Source organism: Prosopis cineraria, unplaced genomic scaffold (genome assembly GCF_029017545.1).
Source record: "Prosopis cineraria cultivar Desert tree isolate PC_DT_omini unplaced genomic scaffold, ASM2901754v1 PC10, whole genome shotgun sequence".
NCBI lineage: Eukaryota > Viridiplantae > Streptophyta > Magnoliopsida > Fabales > Fabaceae > Prosopis > Prosopis cineraria.
In genome coordinates, this window is record NW_026555341.1 from 460,135 (window position 1) to 480,515 (window position 20,381).

At 30.1% G+C, this 20,381-nt stretch overlaps 1 protein-coding gene across 1 annotated transcript; it reads left to right on the forward strand.

Moving 5' to 3' along the window:
• The first annotated feature begins 4,201 nt into the window (after positions 1–4,201).
• Positions 4,202–7,803, forward strand: LOC129322796 (G2/mitotic-specific cyclin-1-like). The gene is made up of 11 exons (XM_054969185.1): positions 4,202–4,428; positions 4,523–4,634; positions 4,766–4,822; positions 5,169–5,214; positions 5,300–5,440; positions 5,518–5,643; positions 6,218–6,307; positions 6,438–6,659; positions 6,751–6,849; positions 7,128–7,306; positions 7,392–7,803. Exons 1-11 carry the CDS (start codon positions 4,374–4,376, stop codon positions 7,534–7,536), a joined length of 1,272 nt encoding a protein of 423 aa, XP_054825160.1. The 5' UTR covers positions 4,202–4,373; the 3' UTR covers positions 7,537–7,803.
• The last annotated feature ends 12,578 nt before the right edge of the window (positions 7,804–20,381 follow it).

Below are 20,381 nucleotides of genomic sequence, written 5' to 3' on the forward strand. Positions count from 1 at the left end.
TTTGATAGAGGTAGAAGAGAAAGAAGGGGAGAGAGAGAGAGAGGAGGCAGAAGGGAAATAGAGAGGAAGAGAAAGATTAATACCATTCACAATGACCCATTACAACCTAGAGACCTATTTATAAAGAATATATCTAAATATTCAAATTACCCTTATATTTCTAATTTTCCTAAGTACCATTGTTATTCCCAATTCCCACATATCAATATACCTCCCCTAACAAGAGATCCTTGTCCTCAAGGATCAATACAAAAGTAAAAAGTAAAACATATATATAAAATAAGACTTCTCTCTCTATTTTTTTTATAATCTTAAGTTGTTAAAACTTGTAAAAGAAAATAATTTGAAAATCAAACAAACTTAATGGACATCAAAAGCCCAAATTTTCTGTAATGATCCTTCAATCCAAAAGCCCATTATAAAAAGCCACGTAGACTTGTGAGAGACCCATTGTTGAAGTCAAAGAATACCCCATAGCTCCATCTTCATGACCCAATCCCAAACAAGGGCTTTTAGGCTTATATATACTTGAGAAGCCCAAACAACATAATGTCTAGCAGTGTTGTGGTTAAGCCTATTATGAATTTGCTCCAATTTGCTTACACGTGAAGCCCAACCCATATCTAAAGAAGGTCTAACAACACTTTTATTAAATTCATTTTCAATGGGGTGCAGATTATAGGCACGTGGATCATATTTTTAGGACCTTTGTAAAATACCTGCAAAAACCTGGACCAAATACTTGTGTGACCCATCTTCTTCAAACTTAAAGTGGTATAAGCTTTGCTATCTTCTTCAACCTAGGTCTCTAAACCCTTGAACTTTATCTTTGAACCACCAATGCTCATGAATTGAGCGATTCCAACATCTCTTAGCGATCAAATTTCAACAGTGTCATTGATTAGGTTTATCGGACTTGGAGAGCTCGCACCCACTTTATGACCTTTGGAGAAATATCTCACACCAATTAGTTTCTTGTTTGCAGTTTCTTGCAATAAATTGGACTCTAGCCTCGCAAACCCCTTTCCAGTGTTGTGGAACTAGGTCTAAATTCAAATCAGAGAAGCTCTGGAGCTCCGGCCAGATTCGTTGAAAGAATCATACTTGATGTCCTTATGGTAATATAGGAGAGAGAGTGAATGAAGGGGAAAGAAAGGAGGAGGAGAGAAGGAGACAGATGGGGGAGAGAGTGGAAAAAATTAAAAATGACTTGTGAGACCTACTTGAATATTTTATAATAAAAAAAAATTGGTAAGACCTACTGAATATAAACAGATGTTAACGGCAAGGTAATAATGGATTGAATTTCTTAGATCAAGGGATAGAATTAACCCACGGTTCACTTTAGGATCTCTAGTGACCTTTGGATATAGTTAAAGGACAAAAATGACCCTTAACTCCTTAACAGATCAATAAATATAGTAAAAGCAAAAACTTCCAGCGAACATTCTTAGCAAGAGAAACCAATTAACCAAGCAAGACAGTCCATAACTAGAGTATTCAAACCAAAATTCATAGAGACAATTCTAGTAGACGCAATTCTAAAACCTGATTTATGCTAGAAGTATATCTATTACAAGGAATAAATGTAATAATATGAGTAGACTTATTCACATAACAAATGACACCACAAACCAACACAATTGATAGATCGGTTGCCCAGCTTTCATTTTTGGTAGCAAAATTAACAGAAGGTAGGGTTTTCGATCGAGTCTCATTGGATCCTTCTTGGATTGTCGTTAGATCCTATACACTTCCACAGTCAATCATGTTCTTTGGATAACCTGAGGCTTATGACAAAGATGGATATCGAGGGGTAAAGGTCAAAGTCTCTTTCACTCTTTTTGGTGCACTAAAGTGAGATGGTTCTCATTAGATTTTGTCGGATCTTTGGCTAGGCATTCATCGGATCAAGAAGGGTTTATTGCATTCACAAAATTAAAACTCATTCACACTTTGACAAGCTCGTATTAAACTAATACCATTTATTCAAACATATAAAATGTTGAGATTGATTTTACACAACGCAAAAGTTCTATCATCTAAGTGCCTGTTTGGATTTCAGTTAGGTATAATAGATTATGAAAATAATTGATTAAATAACAGATTTTAATCATAATTAATTATGTTATAATGTAATTTGTTTGAATATCATTTTTCTAAAATTGATTTTAACAGAATTGAAGATGTTTGAATAATTTAATTAAAATTAATTTTAAATTTTTAAATTACTATAAAGGACATTACTTTTTAAAATTAAATTATTAATATATTTTTATCTAATATTATTAAATTTTTTAAATTTTATTTAAATTACATATATGATTAATTATAAAAATTTAAATTATATTAATATTAACAATTTAATTTATGTAAATAAATAAATCAATATATCTTAGTTCAAATAAATTTAATAAAGAGAAAGATTTAATTCTTAAATACCAAATGTTAATTTTATAATTACTAATGAAGATGATAATATATAAATTGATCTCTAATGACATTATAGATATGAGCCATATTCGACGAAGATGTTAAGCATTGCTTTAAAATTTTGACAACATAGAAATTATAGCAATGTCACAAATAATGCAAAATCCCTCTTTGGACCTTTGCAACAATCTTTTTCAGGACTCTAAATTTTAAATAAATTTTTCTCTACTAATTAATATTTTATTTGAATTAGTTTTATAGTGAAGGATGATGATTAATAGAAACTTATGCTAGTAACTTTTTTGAGGATATAAAATTTAAATTTTATTAAAAAAGAGAGAAAAAAAATTTAATTTTATTTTTATTAAATTATGTGCTTTCTTTATAATTTTTTCTTAAGCTTTTCTTTATAATTTTTTCTAACCCTCTTTGATGGCTTTTCCGCAAAAGCTCAGACTCAGAGCTGCTAGAAAAAATCAATTTCCTCCTCCCCTCCCAAAAATCGATTAACTAAAAAAGTGGATTTTTGGGTAATTGAAGCAAAAATTGATTTTTTTTTCCTCAAAAAAATCGATTAACATGCTTATCCAAACATACACTTACATGAGCAAAGCACTCGTTTCCCTGTTGTTTTACTAGTAAAATTGTTGTTGGCAAATGAATATATATATATATATATATATATATAGTAAATTACTATTGTTAAAGTTTTATTTTCACATATTGATGATGATGCTAATGTTGATTATGATTAAATAATGCGCTGGCAACAAAAAATTACATTTGTAAAAAAAGAGAAAAGAATCACGTCTTAAATTTATTAACAATTAAGAGGATTTAAAATGGTATATGTAGAAAACTAAGAAAGGATATTTTTTTTAACACAAAAAAGAAAAAATTATAAATTAGGAAGACTTGAAAAATTCAATCTCTATAAAAAGGTTTCTTTTTTTGATTGTCAAGGTCTCCATAATTAGCAATCGTGATACTAATCTCTCAAGAAATTTGAACATTATTTAATGGATTATCCTCTCTTAAATAATATTTTTTTCATACATATTTTCAAGAATCGAATCTGAAATGATGCTTAAGGGATCTATAAAAAGGTTTCTAAATTCAATCATTGCTATGAAAAACAGCCCAAAAAAAAAAAAAACAGGAAAGCAAAGCAGTTATAAACATTTGATTTTCTGCACTCAGATATGCACTTCATCCAATTTAATTCAAAAATGGAAATAATTTCAAAACAAATGTCACAAAAGAAACAATTTAAAATTTGATAAACCAAATATGCTAGTACAATAATTAATTTAATGATTAAATATGCAGAGAGAGATCCTTGATTTATGAACACAACCGAATCTAAAAGGGCAATGGCTTTTGGATTTGTTACCCTTCAAATAGGCATTTATTAACCCTCCCATTTTTATGACAAGCATTTTCTGCTATTAACTCTACCGTCAATTGATCGATTTTTATCCTCTCTTTCCTTTTTTCTCCCAAACCCTAGCTTTCAAATAAAAAAAAAAAATAGAGAGAGAAAGAATAAAGTGTGGGAAAGCGCAACGGAGCGCCTTTGACTTCTCAGGAACGGACCAATCACTGAATTATTATTATTATTATTATTTTAAAAAACTCAGTTTGAAATCTCTTGTTGCTGGACTGGTGCCTTCGCATGACCCTGCCAACTATATTACCGTTGTTAAGACAAGCGTAAAAGGTGTTTTTGGAAGCCTTATGATCCAACGGTCATCAATCACTAGCCGTTGAATTTGAAATAAAAGAGGGTTTTTTTGTAGCCTTCGCAGACAAATACCCACCGTTTCAGTCCTTAGGGCAGTGAGAGAAGTGACTGTCTGGGGAGGTGGTGGCTTTCAATGTTCTATTTGTTCTAGGGTCGATTTGGGGGTGATTGTTCAGGTTATCAACCAAATTCCACAATGGTCATTTCCGATCACAACAATCCTAACCTAATCAAACCCACAAATTTTCAAGGTAAATCCTTTCGGGATTGCGTGTATTTTGACGCTGAAATGCTAAAAGCTTGAAGATTTGACATCTGATTTAACTCCTCTTTTTTTTAATTCAGAAATGGGAACCAGAAAGTTGGGGAACAATAGAAGAGCGTTAAGCGTGATAAATCAGAGTCTAGTGGAGGGTCGAGCGTATCCTTGCGTCATTAACAAGAGGGGATTGCCTGAGTAATTTTTCATCAACTTTCGTTAATTCTAAGATTAATTATGGACCCTTGGCTTTTGATTGCTCGGATCCTTTTTTTTTTGTTCCTGGGCTTAAAGGTTAATTGTGTGGATTTTTTCATCTGTGCATTCAGTAAGCATGAAATTTGTGAAAAGAAGCAGGCGGATCCAGTGCATCGACCAATCACCAGGTTAGGACACAGGCTTTTAAGGCATTCCCAGCATCCTTTTTCTTGTATGGTAGATGGGAAAGAAGTAGGGGGAATTTTGAAATTTGGCTCGCGATTCATCGAACTTTGTCAGGAAAATTCAGTTTACTGAATCGTTCGGCTCCAGATAATTATTTGACTATTTGATTTCTGTGGAAGTAGTAAAAAGAAAAAAGAAAGGAATGAAAGCGTTATACTTTCTTATCGATAATCTTCTTAACTTCTTTATAATCACACGGAGGAGGGATGATTAAACAATATCAATTGCACTTATATTCCGTTTAAATTTTGAATCTGATCGATTTATCCTGATTTGATTATATTTCAGGAGATTTGCTGCTCAGATTGCTAGCACGCAACAATCTCACGCTGAGGTACCCTCTATTTCTCTCTCTAGGCAAACTCGTTGACCCCGTCTATGTTTGGAGCTAAGTCTTTGGGCTCGTTTTAAACGAACAGGAAAATAAGAAGCCAAATACTTTAATTTCAAATTGGAATCAATTTGGAGATGTTATATTCATAGACGATGAACACAAATCACCATCAGACCAGCCAGTGCCCATGTCATTAGAGTTAACACATGATAAAGTGGATCAGATGGTATGTATTTCTTTTCGCCGCTGGATTCAACTTTTAATGTATTGATGATGCCATAATTTCGTTATTTGATTTCTTAGGAAGAAGTTGAGATGGAAGATATAACTGAAGAGCCTATTGTGGACATCGATTCTGGTGATGCCAATAATCCTCTTGCAGTTGTAGATTATGTTGAAGAACTTCACGAGTACTACAGGAAAACGGAGGTATGTGCAGATGCCATTTGTCCGTCGAACCAAGTTTTAAGTGCAATGCGTACTATCCTCTCTCTGTTGCAATTGATAGGACTATAAGTCATTAGTTCCATATCTATGAATATCAGGTTGATTTTCTATGCAGCCTGAGCTTCAAAAATGTGGATATCTTTTGACATTATCACTAGTTATAACTTGCTGTCTAGTTGATCACGCAGACACGGTTTGGTGCTTGAATAAGCACTGAGGTATGAGGCTAATAATGAAATCATGGAGAACTGAGACTTTTCTTTGGATTTTACCCGCTATTATTGCTTTTCCACGCTATTTTTACTGTCATAACTTGCAAGCATTAATACATGTATAGAACTTGACCTGGTGGCAACTTTTAGAATCAGTTCTTCTTGAACTAATTTGGAATGTTAGAAGGGGCGAGTTTGATTCATTGTATTGAAGTCGCATAAGATATCATGAATTAAAGTGGAACTCTGTGCTGATTTTTTGAAAGCTTAAACTGATTGTAGAGTGGTGGTTAATCTAGGATGGTAACTAGTGCTGATAACTAACAAATAGTAGTTACATGCAGAGTATTAGCTGCGTCACACCAAATTATATGGCACAGCAAGATGACATTAATGAAAGGATGAGGGCTGTACTGATTGACTGGCTTATTGAGGTATATACTAAATGTCTTCCCAATTGACCACTATACCTGAAATGGTAATAGTTGGCATGATTTAATTCAAAAATAGCTGCCAGTGGTTATGTTTTTATGTTATAACGAAAAGTTTGTTTTGATGTTTCAGGTTCACGATAAATTTGACCTCATGCAAGAGACTTTGTTCCTTACCATTAATCTCATAGATAGGTTTTTGGAAAAGCAGAACGTGATGAGAAAGAAACTGCAGCTAGTTGGCTTGGTTGCGATGCTTTTGGCATGCAAGTATGAGGAAGTTTCTGTGCCAGTAGTAGGGGATCTGATCCTCATATCAGACAAAGCTTACACAAGGAAGGAAGTTCTAGAAATGGTAATTTTCAATAACACCTTTAGCTTTTACATTTTTAGAAGAACCACTCAACTTCACGAGTAATCTTAGACTTTCTTGCTAAACACTGCAGGAGAAGTTGATTCTCAACACATTACAGTTTAACGTGTCAGTGTCAACACCATATGTTTTTATGAAGAGGTTCCTGAAGGCAGCTGAAGCAGACAAGAAAGTCAGTACTCAATTTTCTGCACAGTATATATATATATATATATATATCTATCTAATAAATTTCATACAATTTCCTGAGGGCATGAACTTTTTAAAGAGTCATTTGTGTAACGCTGAGTTTGTGAATCACTCTCATGCCAAAAATTCCATAGAAAAATCTAATAATGAAAACTCCTATTCTCACTTAATTAATCTAAACTATTCTATATTGCGATTTGTAATAACTGGCATTATCATAGATGGTAACTTGCGTACTGGAATTTTCTCTCTATGAAACAGCTTGAGCTAGCGGCTTTCTTCTTGATAGAGCTGTCTCTTGTGGAATATGAGATGTTGAAGTTCCCACCATCATTGCTTGCTGCAGCTGCAGTCTATGCGGCTCACTGTACTACTTTTGGCTTTAAACAGTGGAGTAAGACATGTGAATGGCATACCAACTATTCAGAAGATCAGCTATTGTAAGCACATTTTACTCATATATTCAATTCACTTATCATGTAGCCTGATCTGGTTGTCTTATTCTTGTTCATCACATTGCTGCAGAGATTGCTCAAGGATGATGGTTGAGTTCCACCAGAAGGCAGGGACAGGGAGGCTTACAGGGGTATATAGGAAGTACTGCTCATCCAAGTTCAACTACATTGCAAAATGTGAACCGGCAAGTTTTCTTTCGGAGAACCAGTCGTAGCATGGGCATGCATACTTAGTAACAACAATACATGACTTTCATTCATAGTTCCCCTGGGGGGGGTGATTGGGTGACCAAACTCTCATCACATAACAGCACCTTTGGTTGCAGGGGGGAACGGGAAATTTATTTCTGGTGTCTCGACTTACTTAGTTCCTTACCCTTTTCTGTTTCTCATGTGTTACTGTTTCGCAACACAAACTATATTTATCTTGTTCTCTCATTGACCAAAATAATGGAAATGATGGTATAGAACAGTTTCATTCATTGAAGAGGAGGGAAGTGCCTTGTCCTTTCAATTGCCCAAATCTCAAGTTTTGTTTAAATCCTCCCTTACAGTTTCACCTGTGAGGAGGCACCATGTGCAGTGCCTTTTCTTTTCTTTTCTTAGTTTTGGTTTTCAAATTGTTGAAAGTAAATATTTAAAAGATTAAGGATTATTTTTACTCTTCAACTTTATTCAAAAGATTATTGGGCAACCTAAACTTAACTATATATCAATTCTATCCCTCAAAATTTAAAATTCAAATCTCTATGCCCTTGACGTTAAATCTCCCTCTTCTACCATTAATGGATCCCACCCGCTTGTATTTTTTATATTTTTGACCCATGGGAGTCCACGTCACTTCTCTCTCTCCCCCTGCACACTTCTCTCTCCCTCCTCCCTACATTCTCTCTCCTCCCTCTTATCTTCTTCTCTCCTCACACACTCATTGGCCTTTCTCTCTGTCAACTATCTTCATCCATCTCTCTCTCTCATTCTTCATAGCCTTATGCAACAGCCATGATGGTTCTCTCCTGCTCTCACTCACTGTACTAGTTCTTGCTCCCCAACTCATGTAGTCCACGCCATACCCCTTCTCCTTCTCCTTTGCGCTCTCATCCACTCCATGTAGTCCATGCCAAGGCAACATAGAACATTGAACCTTCCATTTTCTCGCACACATCGTCACATTGGATCCTCATATCTCTCTTTGTATACCTCTTTGTTTCCTTGCTTATTAATCTTCCAAGTGTTTGGTTTTGGAGATAGCTCCGTCTACGTGTCCATGAAGGGCCTCGCCATTGCAATTTGGCCATCTTATATGGTGCACTAATCCCACCGCTGCACCATGGGGGGTCTTAAAAATCAATATTGCTTCCATCAACCTTCGGTGTCTAGCTTTGTGCGGACAAATAGGGGGTGGATTTCAAGGCCATAGTTGCTAATGGCTTGAAGCTTAGAGCATCTCTAGTCATGATGACGTTGTAGGTGATGCCCTGAAGCTCGGAGTATCTCTCCTCCAGCATCTCTGTTTCCTTTTATGTCCTCCTTCTCCCTCCATGATGACAAGGTGGCCCTAATTATTGTGCTATGCGTGACTCGACGGGGAAGAAGATAGTGATGTTGGTGAAGAGGAGGAGGCTTGAGTGCAACAAGAATGGGTTCGATGAGAGTCTAGGAGACATGGGTTCGATGAGAGAGAAAGTGGGGAGGAGAGAGAGAAGGGGGAGGAAGATGAAGCTGTTATGGGACGTGATTGCTAGGAGAGGAGGGGGAGAGACAATAATATTTTTTTAATTATAAAAAATATTAAAAAAATGATGGGATTCACTGTTGAATATTTTATAATAAAAATATTAAAAAAAATTCAAATACAGAACACATGCAATGAAAAAAAAAAAAACATTAGGGGCACACGAATCAAAATTTTAATATTGAGGGACAAAATTAATCTATAATTAAATTTAGGATGCTTGATAATTTTTTGGGTAAGGACAAAAATATCCTTTAACCCATGTTTAAAACCAATATTTGATGATCAAATTATAGTCTATTGCTCAAACTAACACTTTAGTCTAGTCCATTGCACCGGACTACCAGACACCCCTCAAAAACACACCTAGGACAAGGTATGGCACATCAGCTTTTGTTTTGCATGTGCATAAGCCGTGGCATTAAGTCTACTTATGGCTATAAAGTTTGATTAAGACGTGCATTGAGTCTACTTATATATTAATATACATTTTCGTTGCTCCTGTCCTAGCTAATAAAAAGAATTGTCATTACCTCATAAACAAGTTTTTTTGTTTTTTTTAGTAAAGGATCAAGAAATTGATGGCATGATAGAAAATTGTTGGGAGATGCCCGTGAAACATGGAGAAGGAATGAGCTATTGGTGAGATGCCATTAGAAAGATGAAGAGATCAAATTGACCTGTAGACTGGTATCATCACGTGATGAGAAAGTTTGGTGAAAATCTATCATAAGCAAGTGGTAGTGAAAGCTTGATACATAACCTGTAACAGGTGGAGGGCAAATTGTTAATAGTAATCGAATTCTCATGTTGTAGTGTATTAAAATGAACTCGTACGAGAAAGTTGGGGACAGTGCCTGCAACAAATAGAACTATTAAGTGATAAAATTTAGGGTTAGCCATGACGATGAAGTAATTCAAAATATTTGGAATTATCACGTTGAGTGGTAATTCAACACTTGTTTGTAATGGTTGGATGGGGAAAGGGAATAAATTTTAGAGACATGCTTAGTAACAAAATAAAATTAGAGCAAAATTTACTAAATTTAGAAGATTCTAGCATTGAACGGTAAGATTGTGATGTGAAAAATTGCTTTGAGGGGGGAAGAAGGACAAACTGTTAATAGTAATCGAATTCTCATGTTGTAGTGTATTAAAATGAACTCATACGGGAAAGTTGGGGACATTACCTACAACAAATAGAACTATTAAGTGATAAAATTTAAGGTTAGCCACAACGATGAAGTAATTCAAAATATATGGAATTATCATGTCAAGTGGTAATTCAATACTTTGTTTGTAACGGCTAGATGGAAAAAGGCAGTAAATTTTAGAGACATGCTTAGTAACAAAATAAAATTATAGCCAAATTTACTAAATTTGAAAGATTCTAGTATTTTTTTTGTTTGAGCAAGTAGAAGATTCTAGTATTGAATAGTAAAATTGTGATGTGAAAAATTGCTTTGAGGAAAAAAAAAAAGGACAAAATATAAAAGTAAAGTTAAACAAAGTATCCTAAAAAATTTAAAAAAAAATTTACTAGGTCTAAGAAGTTTGGGAAAGTTATCATAAAAGACTTCACCATCAAATTAATTGTTGAAAAGGAGTTGGGAGAATTTAGTATTGAGCTTCTTCACAAGCAATAATTACTAAGAGCTAAATGATAAAAAAGCCTTTATTGATTAAAAAAAAGAAAAGAAAAAAAAAGTAGAGCAAGGTCTTTTGTTGTCAATATATCACAAAGTCTTTTATTATTAATAATTTCATGTCAACATTTAATATGACAAAATATAAAAGTAAAGTTAAACAAAGTATCCTAACAAATTTAAAAACATTTACCAAGTCTAAGAAGTTTGGAAAAATTGTCATAAAAGACTTCACCATTAAATTAATTGTTGAAAAGGAGTTGGGAGAGATTTAATATTGAACTTTTTTGCAGGCAATAATTGCTAAGAGTTAAATGAAAAATGCCCTTATTCATTAAAAAAAGAAAAAAAAATTGAATAAGGTCTTTCACCATTAATATGTCACAAAGTCTTTTATCAATAATTTCATGTCAACATTTAATATAAAATCCTTCAATTTCAATATGTCAATTTAAAATGCTAAAAATAAGGGTCTTCAATTATATACAATAAATTTTTTTATATATATTTAAATTTTAATTATATGCATGAAAACTTTTATTTATTTAAATAGAATATAAAATAAAAAGAGAGAAGAAAAAGACAATAAAATAAATAAGAAGTATTAAAAAAATAGAAAATAGGAGAAAGTGAAGCACAGATTTGCGTGCTCTGTGTGTGTGTGTTCAATATATTATATTAAAAAAAACAAAGAGAAAGATAATGGGGGAGGCAATACGTGGTGTGTGTGTGTGTGTGTGTGTGTGTGTGTTCAATATATTATATTAAAAAAACAGGGAGAAAGATAATGGGGAGGCAATACGTGACACTTCCTTTCATATTTCAAAGTAACCCTTCCGCATAGTCTTCGTTCCTCCTCTTCAGTCCGCGTTCGTCCGCCATTTTCAGGTGAGTTTGGGCTTTTTTAGCTCGTTTAGATGTATAACATGACTCCCATTCTCCAAATCTTTTGTACAAATATTTTCTACTTATCAAAAGCTGTCTAACCGTCACATTATTTTGAGAAAATGGGCAAATTTTCTGATTAAAGTTTTTCTATTGGATAGTAATATGAGACCATAATAATTTAAAATGAATGTTGAAATTGTTGGAGTTATAATAAATGGTATAGAATATTTCTTTAAGGTTAGAATTCAGATTTAAAAACTTTTAAGTTAAATCCTAAACCTATATAATTGAGTTTATGTTGAATCTAAAATGTGAGGATGAATTTTTAATTATTAAATATTTACTTGAGTATAAATTGATAATTCTAAGGCTGTGGAATGATTATTTGAGGCTTGAAATTTTTTTTAAATTTTTAATTTATTTTTGGACAATTTTTAGAATATGGATTGATAAATTTGTGAGATTAGCTAGAAGTGATTTGAGATTTAAATATAGTTTACTAGAGTATAAAAAGTTTAGGAAGGAATTTTGGAAAGTAAAAGGAGGCACTAACTTTGAATTAATTTAATATGGGCCTTGAGCCTAAAACTTTCTAACTCTTTAAATTAAAGTTATTTATTAATTTTAATGTAAAATTAAAATATAGTCTTATGAAATAATTATGTAGATTGTATTGATAAGGAGAGTGGTGAAAGAGGAGTTATGAAGGAAAACTTGTTATTTAAAATATAAGGTAACTATTATTAATGTGTTGTGATGGGAGTGTGCGTATGTGATTAGTTATGTGTTGTTCGTTCTTTGAAAATTTATAATTTGTTTAGAAATAAATACTTGCACATATATTTTCGGAATTATTGTCAAGTGGATTAAAAATTTACTTCCTCTGTTAAAAAATGTAAGGCATTTTTTAAGGAGTTGGATGTTCAACAATGTAAGGTATTTTTAATATTTTAAGGTGTAATTATTTTTTTTCAAAAGTATCCATATTGATAATAACTTTATATTTATTATATGATATTTAATAGGGGTAAATATAAAAAGATAGAGTTAGTTCGAAAGTAGGTAACTACTTTATTGAGAGGTGAGATTCGATTAAAAATGCCTTATATTTTTTAACGGATGGAGTATATATGTGTATTATAATTAGACATTACTTTCCAATTATATTTTCGTTCGGTTGTTTAAGTTATACATGACTTGTCAGGATATTTTAAGATATAGTATTGTTAGAAATTTCTATCTAGTTAATTATAATCACATGATAAGCCCTCATTGGACTCAATGAGTGATATTGAGCCTAGTCCAACTCACCTTTAGTTGGGTGATTTGGCATCCGAGCATGGCGAAAGGAGGATATAAAGTGTAATCATGTAATTAAATATTTGTTAGGTTCATTTGAAAATATTGTTTGGTTCATTGTTTTTGTGTGCCCACTTAATAATCACATGATTAGTTATATCCGCATACATTATTACATATTAATTTTTGATTACTGAGACTTTTAAATCTCATTCTTTGTGGTTAATATTTTTTATAGGAGCGAATTCGGTAAGGAAGCACTAGAGGCTTAAATTTTGGTGTATGGACACCACTTTCTTATTGCCTCTTATTTTGTTTCATGCAATGTGTCTCTCATGGTCTTAATTGCTTTTTGAAATATTATTGATATAATTAAATTCACTTATAGGTGTTGATTAGTTAGTAGTAAATGTGTATTTATGTTGTGGATAAGTGCACATCCTTTAGCTATTTTTAACGATGAACAAATGTTGAATTATGCTGAATTTTGTGTGGACTCACTTTGGGCATTACTAAGTACACTATTGCTTAAAAGATATTATAAAAATTTTAAAAATTATATAGTAATGATTATGATGTACACTTAGGTCACAGTCATAGCAATAACTTATTTTTATTAATTGTTTGGGATCTTGTCACCCTGGGATAGGCTTTTGCGTTAAATTCTGATTTCAAAACCATTTTCCTTGATGTGAATAGTTTCATATTGTCTTCCATTAAAAAAAATTTTATTTTTAATGGTATCTTAATTATTATGGTAGAGCTTATTCATTATGTTAAATTCTTTTTACCATGCTAGGCTATTTGTAAAATATTTTATTTATATGATAAGTTCTTTTTTACTATAGTAAAGTTTTTTTAAAAACAAGTTTTATTATTTATTACATAATATAACTTTTTCTACCATTGTAAGGGTTCAATTATGTAAAAAAAAAAGTTTATTGAACTTATAATCTGTGAAAAATCGGTTCAAAAATTAAAAGTCTTACAAATATGACTTAGAACTTCGGGTTAGAGTATTGCACTAACATTATGTTTTTAAAATATCACAAATGCATATTCGAATATGGCTCAGAACTTAGGGTTAGAATATTGTACCAAGAATGTCTCTTCAAGATATTACAAATGCATATTTTCAAAATTTGCTCATTTTTCATGAAAAAAACATATAAATATTTTAAAAATTTACTCATTTTTCATGAAAACATCAAAGGATATTCTCAACAGTCACTGATGTTATATGTAAAGCTTAATCACACCAACTTAAAGCATATAGAACAATAATTGAACACCAACAAATTCATTTATCATTAAACAAGAACATGTTTTTACATCTTGTGACAACATGAATTACATTACATTACAACAAGAAGGTCTTGAGAAGAGAACGACTCTTGGGCTAAGGATTAGAAGGAGGGTTGCTCCTCCAACTATGTGCAACACGCCTTGCGATGATGGTGACTCCATACAGGAAGAAAAGAAGGAGCACTAGTACGTCATTTTTCTTAAGAATAGTAAGAGAAAGAGGGGAGAAAAGAGGGAGCTTAAATTTTTTTTTTCTAGTTTTTGCCGAAAAAACTATAGTTAAAAAATTTCCCTCCCTATGACTCCCCTACCCTCAAAGTTTGGATGACATATACATAATAAAAGTAAGGAAGTCCAATGGAGCTGATCCACACGACTAGAACTTGGTTTTTGAGAGCCCTAGATAGAATTTGAATTTCCTCTTCTACAATTAAACAAATCAATTGGCATTTCAATTGACAATTAACATAACCTGAAATAATAATTCCTATCAACATTGTTAGATATTGCCAATCCCTCTTCATCATTGAATGGTCTTTCATATTGTGCACCATTCCTTAGACTAGGACCTTCTTTTTGAAATAGCTTCATAAGGCTGAAGTCTCCTATTTTGGGATTCAAGTTCTTATCAATCAGCATGTTGCTAGCTTTGATATCTCTATGAATAATATTTGGTTGAATTTCATTATGAAAAAATGCAAGAGCAAAATCCGTACAATGGTAAATAGAAGCCCTTTCTGGCCAATCTAGAGCAACAAGTTTACTTTTGAAACCTATAAAAATGTTTTCTGTAGAATCAATGGACAACATTTAAGTGTGCTTTTCACACCAAAATCACAAAGGCAAAGCATCTTCAACATTACAAGGTTGAGTATCCAACTAGCTTAGAGAAAATCACATATTCAAACCATAATATGCATTTTTAAATTGCTCATGTAAAATCGCCAAATTTACCAAAACACTTAACCATAAAATCGCTTATTACCATGGTAATTAAGAATTAATTATCCTAGTCACTTTATCATAGTAAAAAGAAAATGATTGCAATTAGGTAAAATTAATCATAGTAGAAAAGAAAAGACTCAAGTTCAAGGTCTACTATGATTATTTTGAATAAACATAAAACCTATAATAAAACATCACATAATATACACCTGAACAAATATAAATTGGATTTGCAAGCCTTAGAAGAATGAGATATTGATCCGTTCAAAAACTTAGTTTAAAAGAAAGATAAAAATGGTACTTTACAATTATAGGAGTCTCTGCCGTGGCTTACACATATCTTGCCGTGCCATGACCTTCTTTGTGTTATGTGTTGTAAGGTAGATGCCTTGTATAGCAGTCAACTAGGATTGGATTGCTATTGTTGATTGAGACTGGACCACTAATGTCATCTGGGCTTGGATAGCTAAAGTTGACTGAGACTAAGTTGCCATCCTTGATTGGGATTAGATCACTGACATTATTCGAGTTGTCTTTAAATTCAAACATACAATTCAAAATTTTATTTAAGATATAAACAAAGTATTTTAATATTATAATTTAAAATTTTTTATATCATCCAAATAAAGAATTTAAAATCTATATATTTCAAGTGTGATATTTAAATGTAAGATTTTAAATTCTAACTCAAATCCACCCATCCAAACATAACTATAATGTCATTGAAATATGAGTCTAACAAATTTAATATAAAATTTAAGTCATCCAAGTCTCATTAGATTCATTTTTAGAACATAAGTCTAAGCAAACTAAATATAAAATTTCCATTAGAAGAATATTTATGTCTAATTTGATCTGATGTGCATGGCTTGACAGTGGAACACAGAAAGGGGAAACCGAAAGTCCCTATGAATTGAACAAAGTAGAATGATCCAATCCATCATTATGTTTTGGATCAGCATTCAATCCATCACCATTCACAATATCAACTTGATATTTATGTATAGTTTTATTAAAAACCACGCTCCTAATTTTTAAAGTTATAAAACTAAATTAGATAAATTTATGAGTTAATGATCATTTTTATTTCTCAACTTTGCTTTAAAGGTTATTGAGCGTCTTGAATTTAATTATTGGTCAATTTTAACCCTCAACATTAAAGGGTGTGTTTGGATAAACCACAGTTCATATATGGAAAGCACTTCTTAGTTCCTAACATCTAAGATGGGAAAAATCGTTTGGGTACTAAATAGTTTGGAAAACACACTTTTGAAAAGTACTTTTTAAAATGATTTGGATGTGGATTTGCAAAAATTGCTTAAGGAAGGATTTGAAAAAAGAAATGTTATTTAGGACCTATTTGTTTAAGATTAAAAAATAAGTAATTTTTAAGTAATTTAAAAATTTTATAAAAAGAGATTTATTCTGTAGAGATTTAAAAGAAGACATTATTTTATGTTTAGTTACAATAATAAAAAATAATTATTAATTAGTTATTTTTAATTTTTATGATATTTTCCTTATTTTTGTTTTATAAAAATGATTTATTGTTATATTATTTTAAAATTTTATGATATCTTTATGTATCTTACCTCTTTATAACTCTCTCTCTCATCTACCATATTAGATTGTCTTCAGAAGTTATTCAAAGTAGCTTCTTAAAATAATAAAAAATATGCTCTTTTTTATTTTGATTATTTTTAAAAGTTTAAATAAACATCATAAAAACTCACAAAATAATTTTTTTTCAAAACATAAGTAATTCTTTCATGAAACAAGCTAAAACAAACGAGCCCTTAACCATGCTATCCTTTTAATTTATTATTCTTTTGTTTAAATAATATTACTAATTTATTAAAATTATAATCATCATTTAAATAATAATTATTAGAGATCAAGTTTTTAGCATTGTAGATTAAATAATTAATCATGTTAATTTTTAACATCAAAATATATTTAACTTTTTATAATTTTTATCCAACATATCAAATTTTATATTTTATACTTTCATTATTTAATATATTAAATTTTATGTTATTTAAAATTTTTATTAACTAAAAAAAGGTTAGTCTAGTTGGTTAAAATTTTTTAAATAAAAAATTTATCATATATATTTTGGATGATGTTAATTTTAAATATTATTAGAAAGCAAGTTTTTAGCATTGAAGATTGAATAATTAGTCATATATATTTTATTATTTAATATAATAATTATTTAAATAATAATAATTATTATTAGAGATCAAGTTTTTAGTATTGTGGATTGAATAATTAATCATGTTAATTTTTAATATTGATATATATTCAACTCTTTATATAATTTTTGTCCAATATATTAAATTTTATATTTTATTCTTTTGTTATTTAATATATCAAATTTTATGTCATTTAAATTTTTTATTAATCAACAAAGGTTTATCCAATTGGTTAAAGTTTTTTTGAATAAAAAATTTATCACACATATATATATTGAATCATGTTAATTTTTTATATTAACGGATTTAAAATATTTATTACATAATTTTTTCAATATATCAAACTTTATATCTTTTATTTTTATTATTTAACATATCAAATTTTATGTCATTTAAAATTTTTATTCCAATTTTTAAACATTTTAAGTATATTATATTTGTATAATAAAAATTATAAATTATTATAACTTAATGTATTTTTTAGTAATTGTACATTCAAAACTACATTTTACTATTATAATTTAAACAACTTTCAATTTACAAAATCTATTTTTTAAAAAATATATCTAAATATAAATTTTATAGCAATAATTGACATTTTACTAAACTAACTTTTATCAAATAAACTTTTGACTGATTGACTTTTAGCTAATAGAAAACCAAACACACAAATTTTCTACCTCTATCACCCTATAACTAACACGCCATTTTATTTATTGTTTGTGAACCCTACATTAGTTTTTTCAAATATTTTTATTATAAAATATTAGGTTAAAGGTTAGTTTTTTATCTCAACTTTACTCTGAAGGGTTAGTAAGCACTTTAAATTCAAATATTTTATAATAAAAAAATATTAAAAAAATATGAGACTTACTAATGGTGAACATATGGCAAGTTAATGATAGGGTAATGAGAAAGAGAATATTTAATATTGAGAGACAGAATTAACTTATAATTGAGTTTAGGATGTTTAGTAACTTTTTTAATAAAGTTGAGAAGCAAAAATTACCTTTAATCCTAAATTTATCTAGGTTTAATCAAATGATGACATTATCTCTAACCATAGAATGGCATTGTATTTAATATTTATATGCACAGCTTTACATATTTTATTTTATTCCAAAATAAAATTTAAAGAGAAATTTTATTAAAAAATGACAGTTAGGTCTTAAAATATTGAATTAATCCTAGTTAAATCCCTGACAAAATTTTTTACAAAATAAATTATAAATATCAATTCAAATAGTTATAAATAGAAATTTTTATTACAATTTAAAAGCTACATTTGATATTTAAATACTTATTTTATAATTAAAACTCTTGGTTTTGTAATAATTTGCATTAATATTTTTAACTTATTTTTTTTAAAAAATTCAGGGACTTACGTAACATTAATTTAAAATTTTGAGATCTAACTATCATCCTCCCTTAAAATTTGAACTTTTTGAAGCATAGTATGCATAAATTCAATAGACAAAATTAATTAATATAAAATGTAAATTACTTGAAGGAATATTCATGTGTAAAAAAGAGATTTGAATTTGATCAGTAATTTAAATTTGTTTACTTAATGAGTATTTCAATTATAACAACTTGATTTTATCAATGTTAGAAAATTTTTAAAATACATTTTCCTCTAAAAATTCAAATTAATCCTCACCATTAAAGCACTCTAAATATATGATGTCTCCAAAAATTTGAGATTTGATATTTTGTTAGTACTATATAATAAAATCTCTTACACCCATTTAATTGAATACAATAATTATTACCATATCACATATGAAATATTTATTGAATAAATGAATTTGGGTGCCACAGCATTTAGATCCAAGAGCTGAGAACTGAGTTGCTTCCCTCCCTCTCCATTTTCTTAGGTAAGGGGGTTTTCGTTCCTCATTTTTGCTCCTCAGGACGACGTCGTTTGAATGGTCACCAACCCTGCCCGGTACGGACAACAACTCATATTTTTTTTTTTTTATAGGAAACGCAAGCAATTCATTAATTCAACAAAATATCCAGAAATTGATTATGACATCTTTTGGCTATTATTTGAATCTTTTCAGAGTGGGATCGCTTAATTTCATGTGTAGATAAATTAATATTTTCACTCATTTACTAGCTCAATAATCAATTAAATACTTTTAATTTTTATGACCAACCTTCTCTTTTTTGTTCATGATAGTAAAAATAAGTCTAGTCATTGTAACCTAAAAACTTTTATATCCTTTCTAGATTAATGTTCTCTTTTACATTCAAAAATGAAAAATCATAATTTTATTTCTTCCAATTTTCTCAAATTTTACTTAAGATTTTTTCTTTTTTTTTAGTGTTATAAATTTTTGTATTTTTATTTTTTAATGTTTTAGATTTCTTCATAAACTGTGTTATGAAGAAAGTATAGAGATTTATAAGAAAATTTGAGCAAAATATAAGAAATAAAGTTATGTTTTTATTTCAAAAAAAAAAATCTGACTCTCCCTTATCTTTCACGGGTCTTTTTAACAATATATTGTAAACAGTAAAAAAACTATCGAAATACTGAATCGCGAAAAACATTTACTAAAATGCTACACCAAAAATCATTTAGATTGAAAACAAGTTTGTGATTATGAAAAAATCATTCAAGATAAAAATGATTTTATAAGCAAAAATTATTTTTTTCTTTAATGAAAAGTGAAATCAACTTTTTAATTTATATGACATTTTATTCATTGTCAACTGTGAGCATCTCTACTTTTCCTTCTTGCTTTGTTTTCCCCGCGTAATTCATTTAAATATGGAATAAATGACTACTTACTATTGTTAATGCTCCTTTGGTACTTGACAAGTTTTATAGAATAACTGAGTACATGCAATGGTATTGAAAACATAAATAACAATGAATCCAACGTATTATTAGTGATACTAGGCATATGGTAAGTTTTTCACCTTTTTTCTACTAGTATCATTAAGCAAGAGTAGGAGAGTTGAAAAATGATGATGATGAGGGTAGTACGTAATGAGGCTTAAATTGAATAGGATTGGGAGAAGTAAAAAGGGGTAATGAT

What these genes read in the sequence shown, in the direction of transcription:
- LOC129322796 (XM_054969185.1), top strand. Translation starts at nt 4,374, where the DNA reads ATGGTCATTTCCGATCACAACAATCCTAACCTAATCAAACCCACAAAT. An exon ending in GTGCATCGACCAATCACCAG is followed by an intron (nt 4,823 to 5,168) that starts GTTAGGACACAG and finishes ATTATATTTCAG; the next exon opens with GAGATTTGCTGCTCAGATTG. An exon ending in CAGCTGAAGCAGACAAGAAA is followed by an intron (nt 6,850 to 7,127) that starts GTCAGTACTCAA and finishes TCTATGAAACAG; the next exon opens with CTTGAGCTAGCGGCTTTCTT.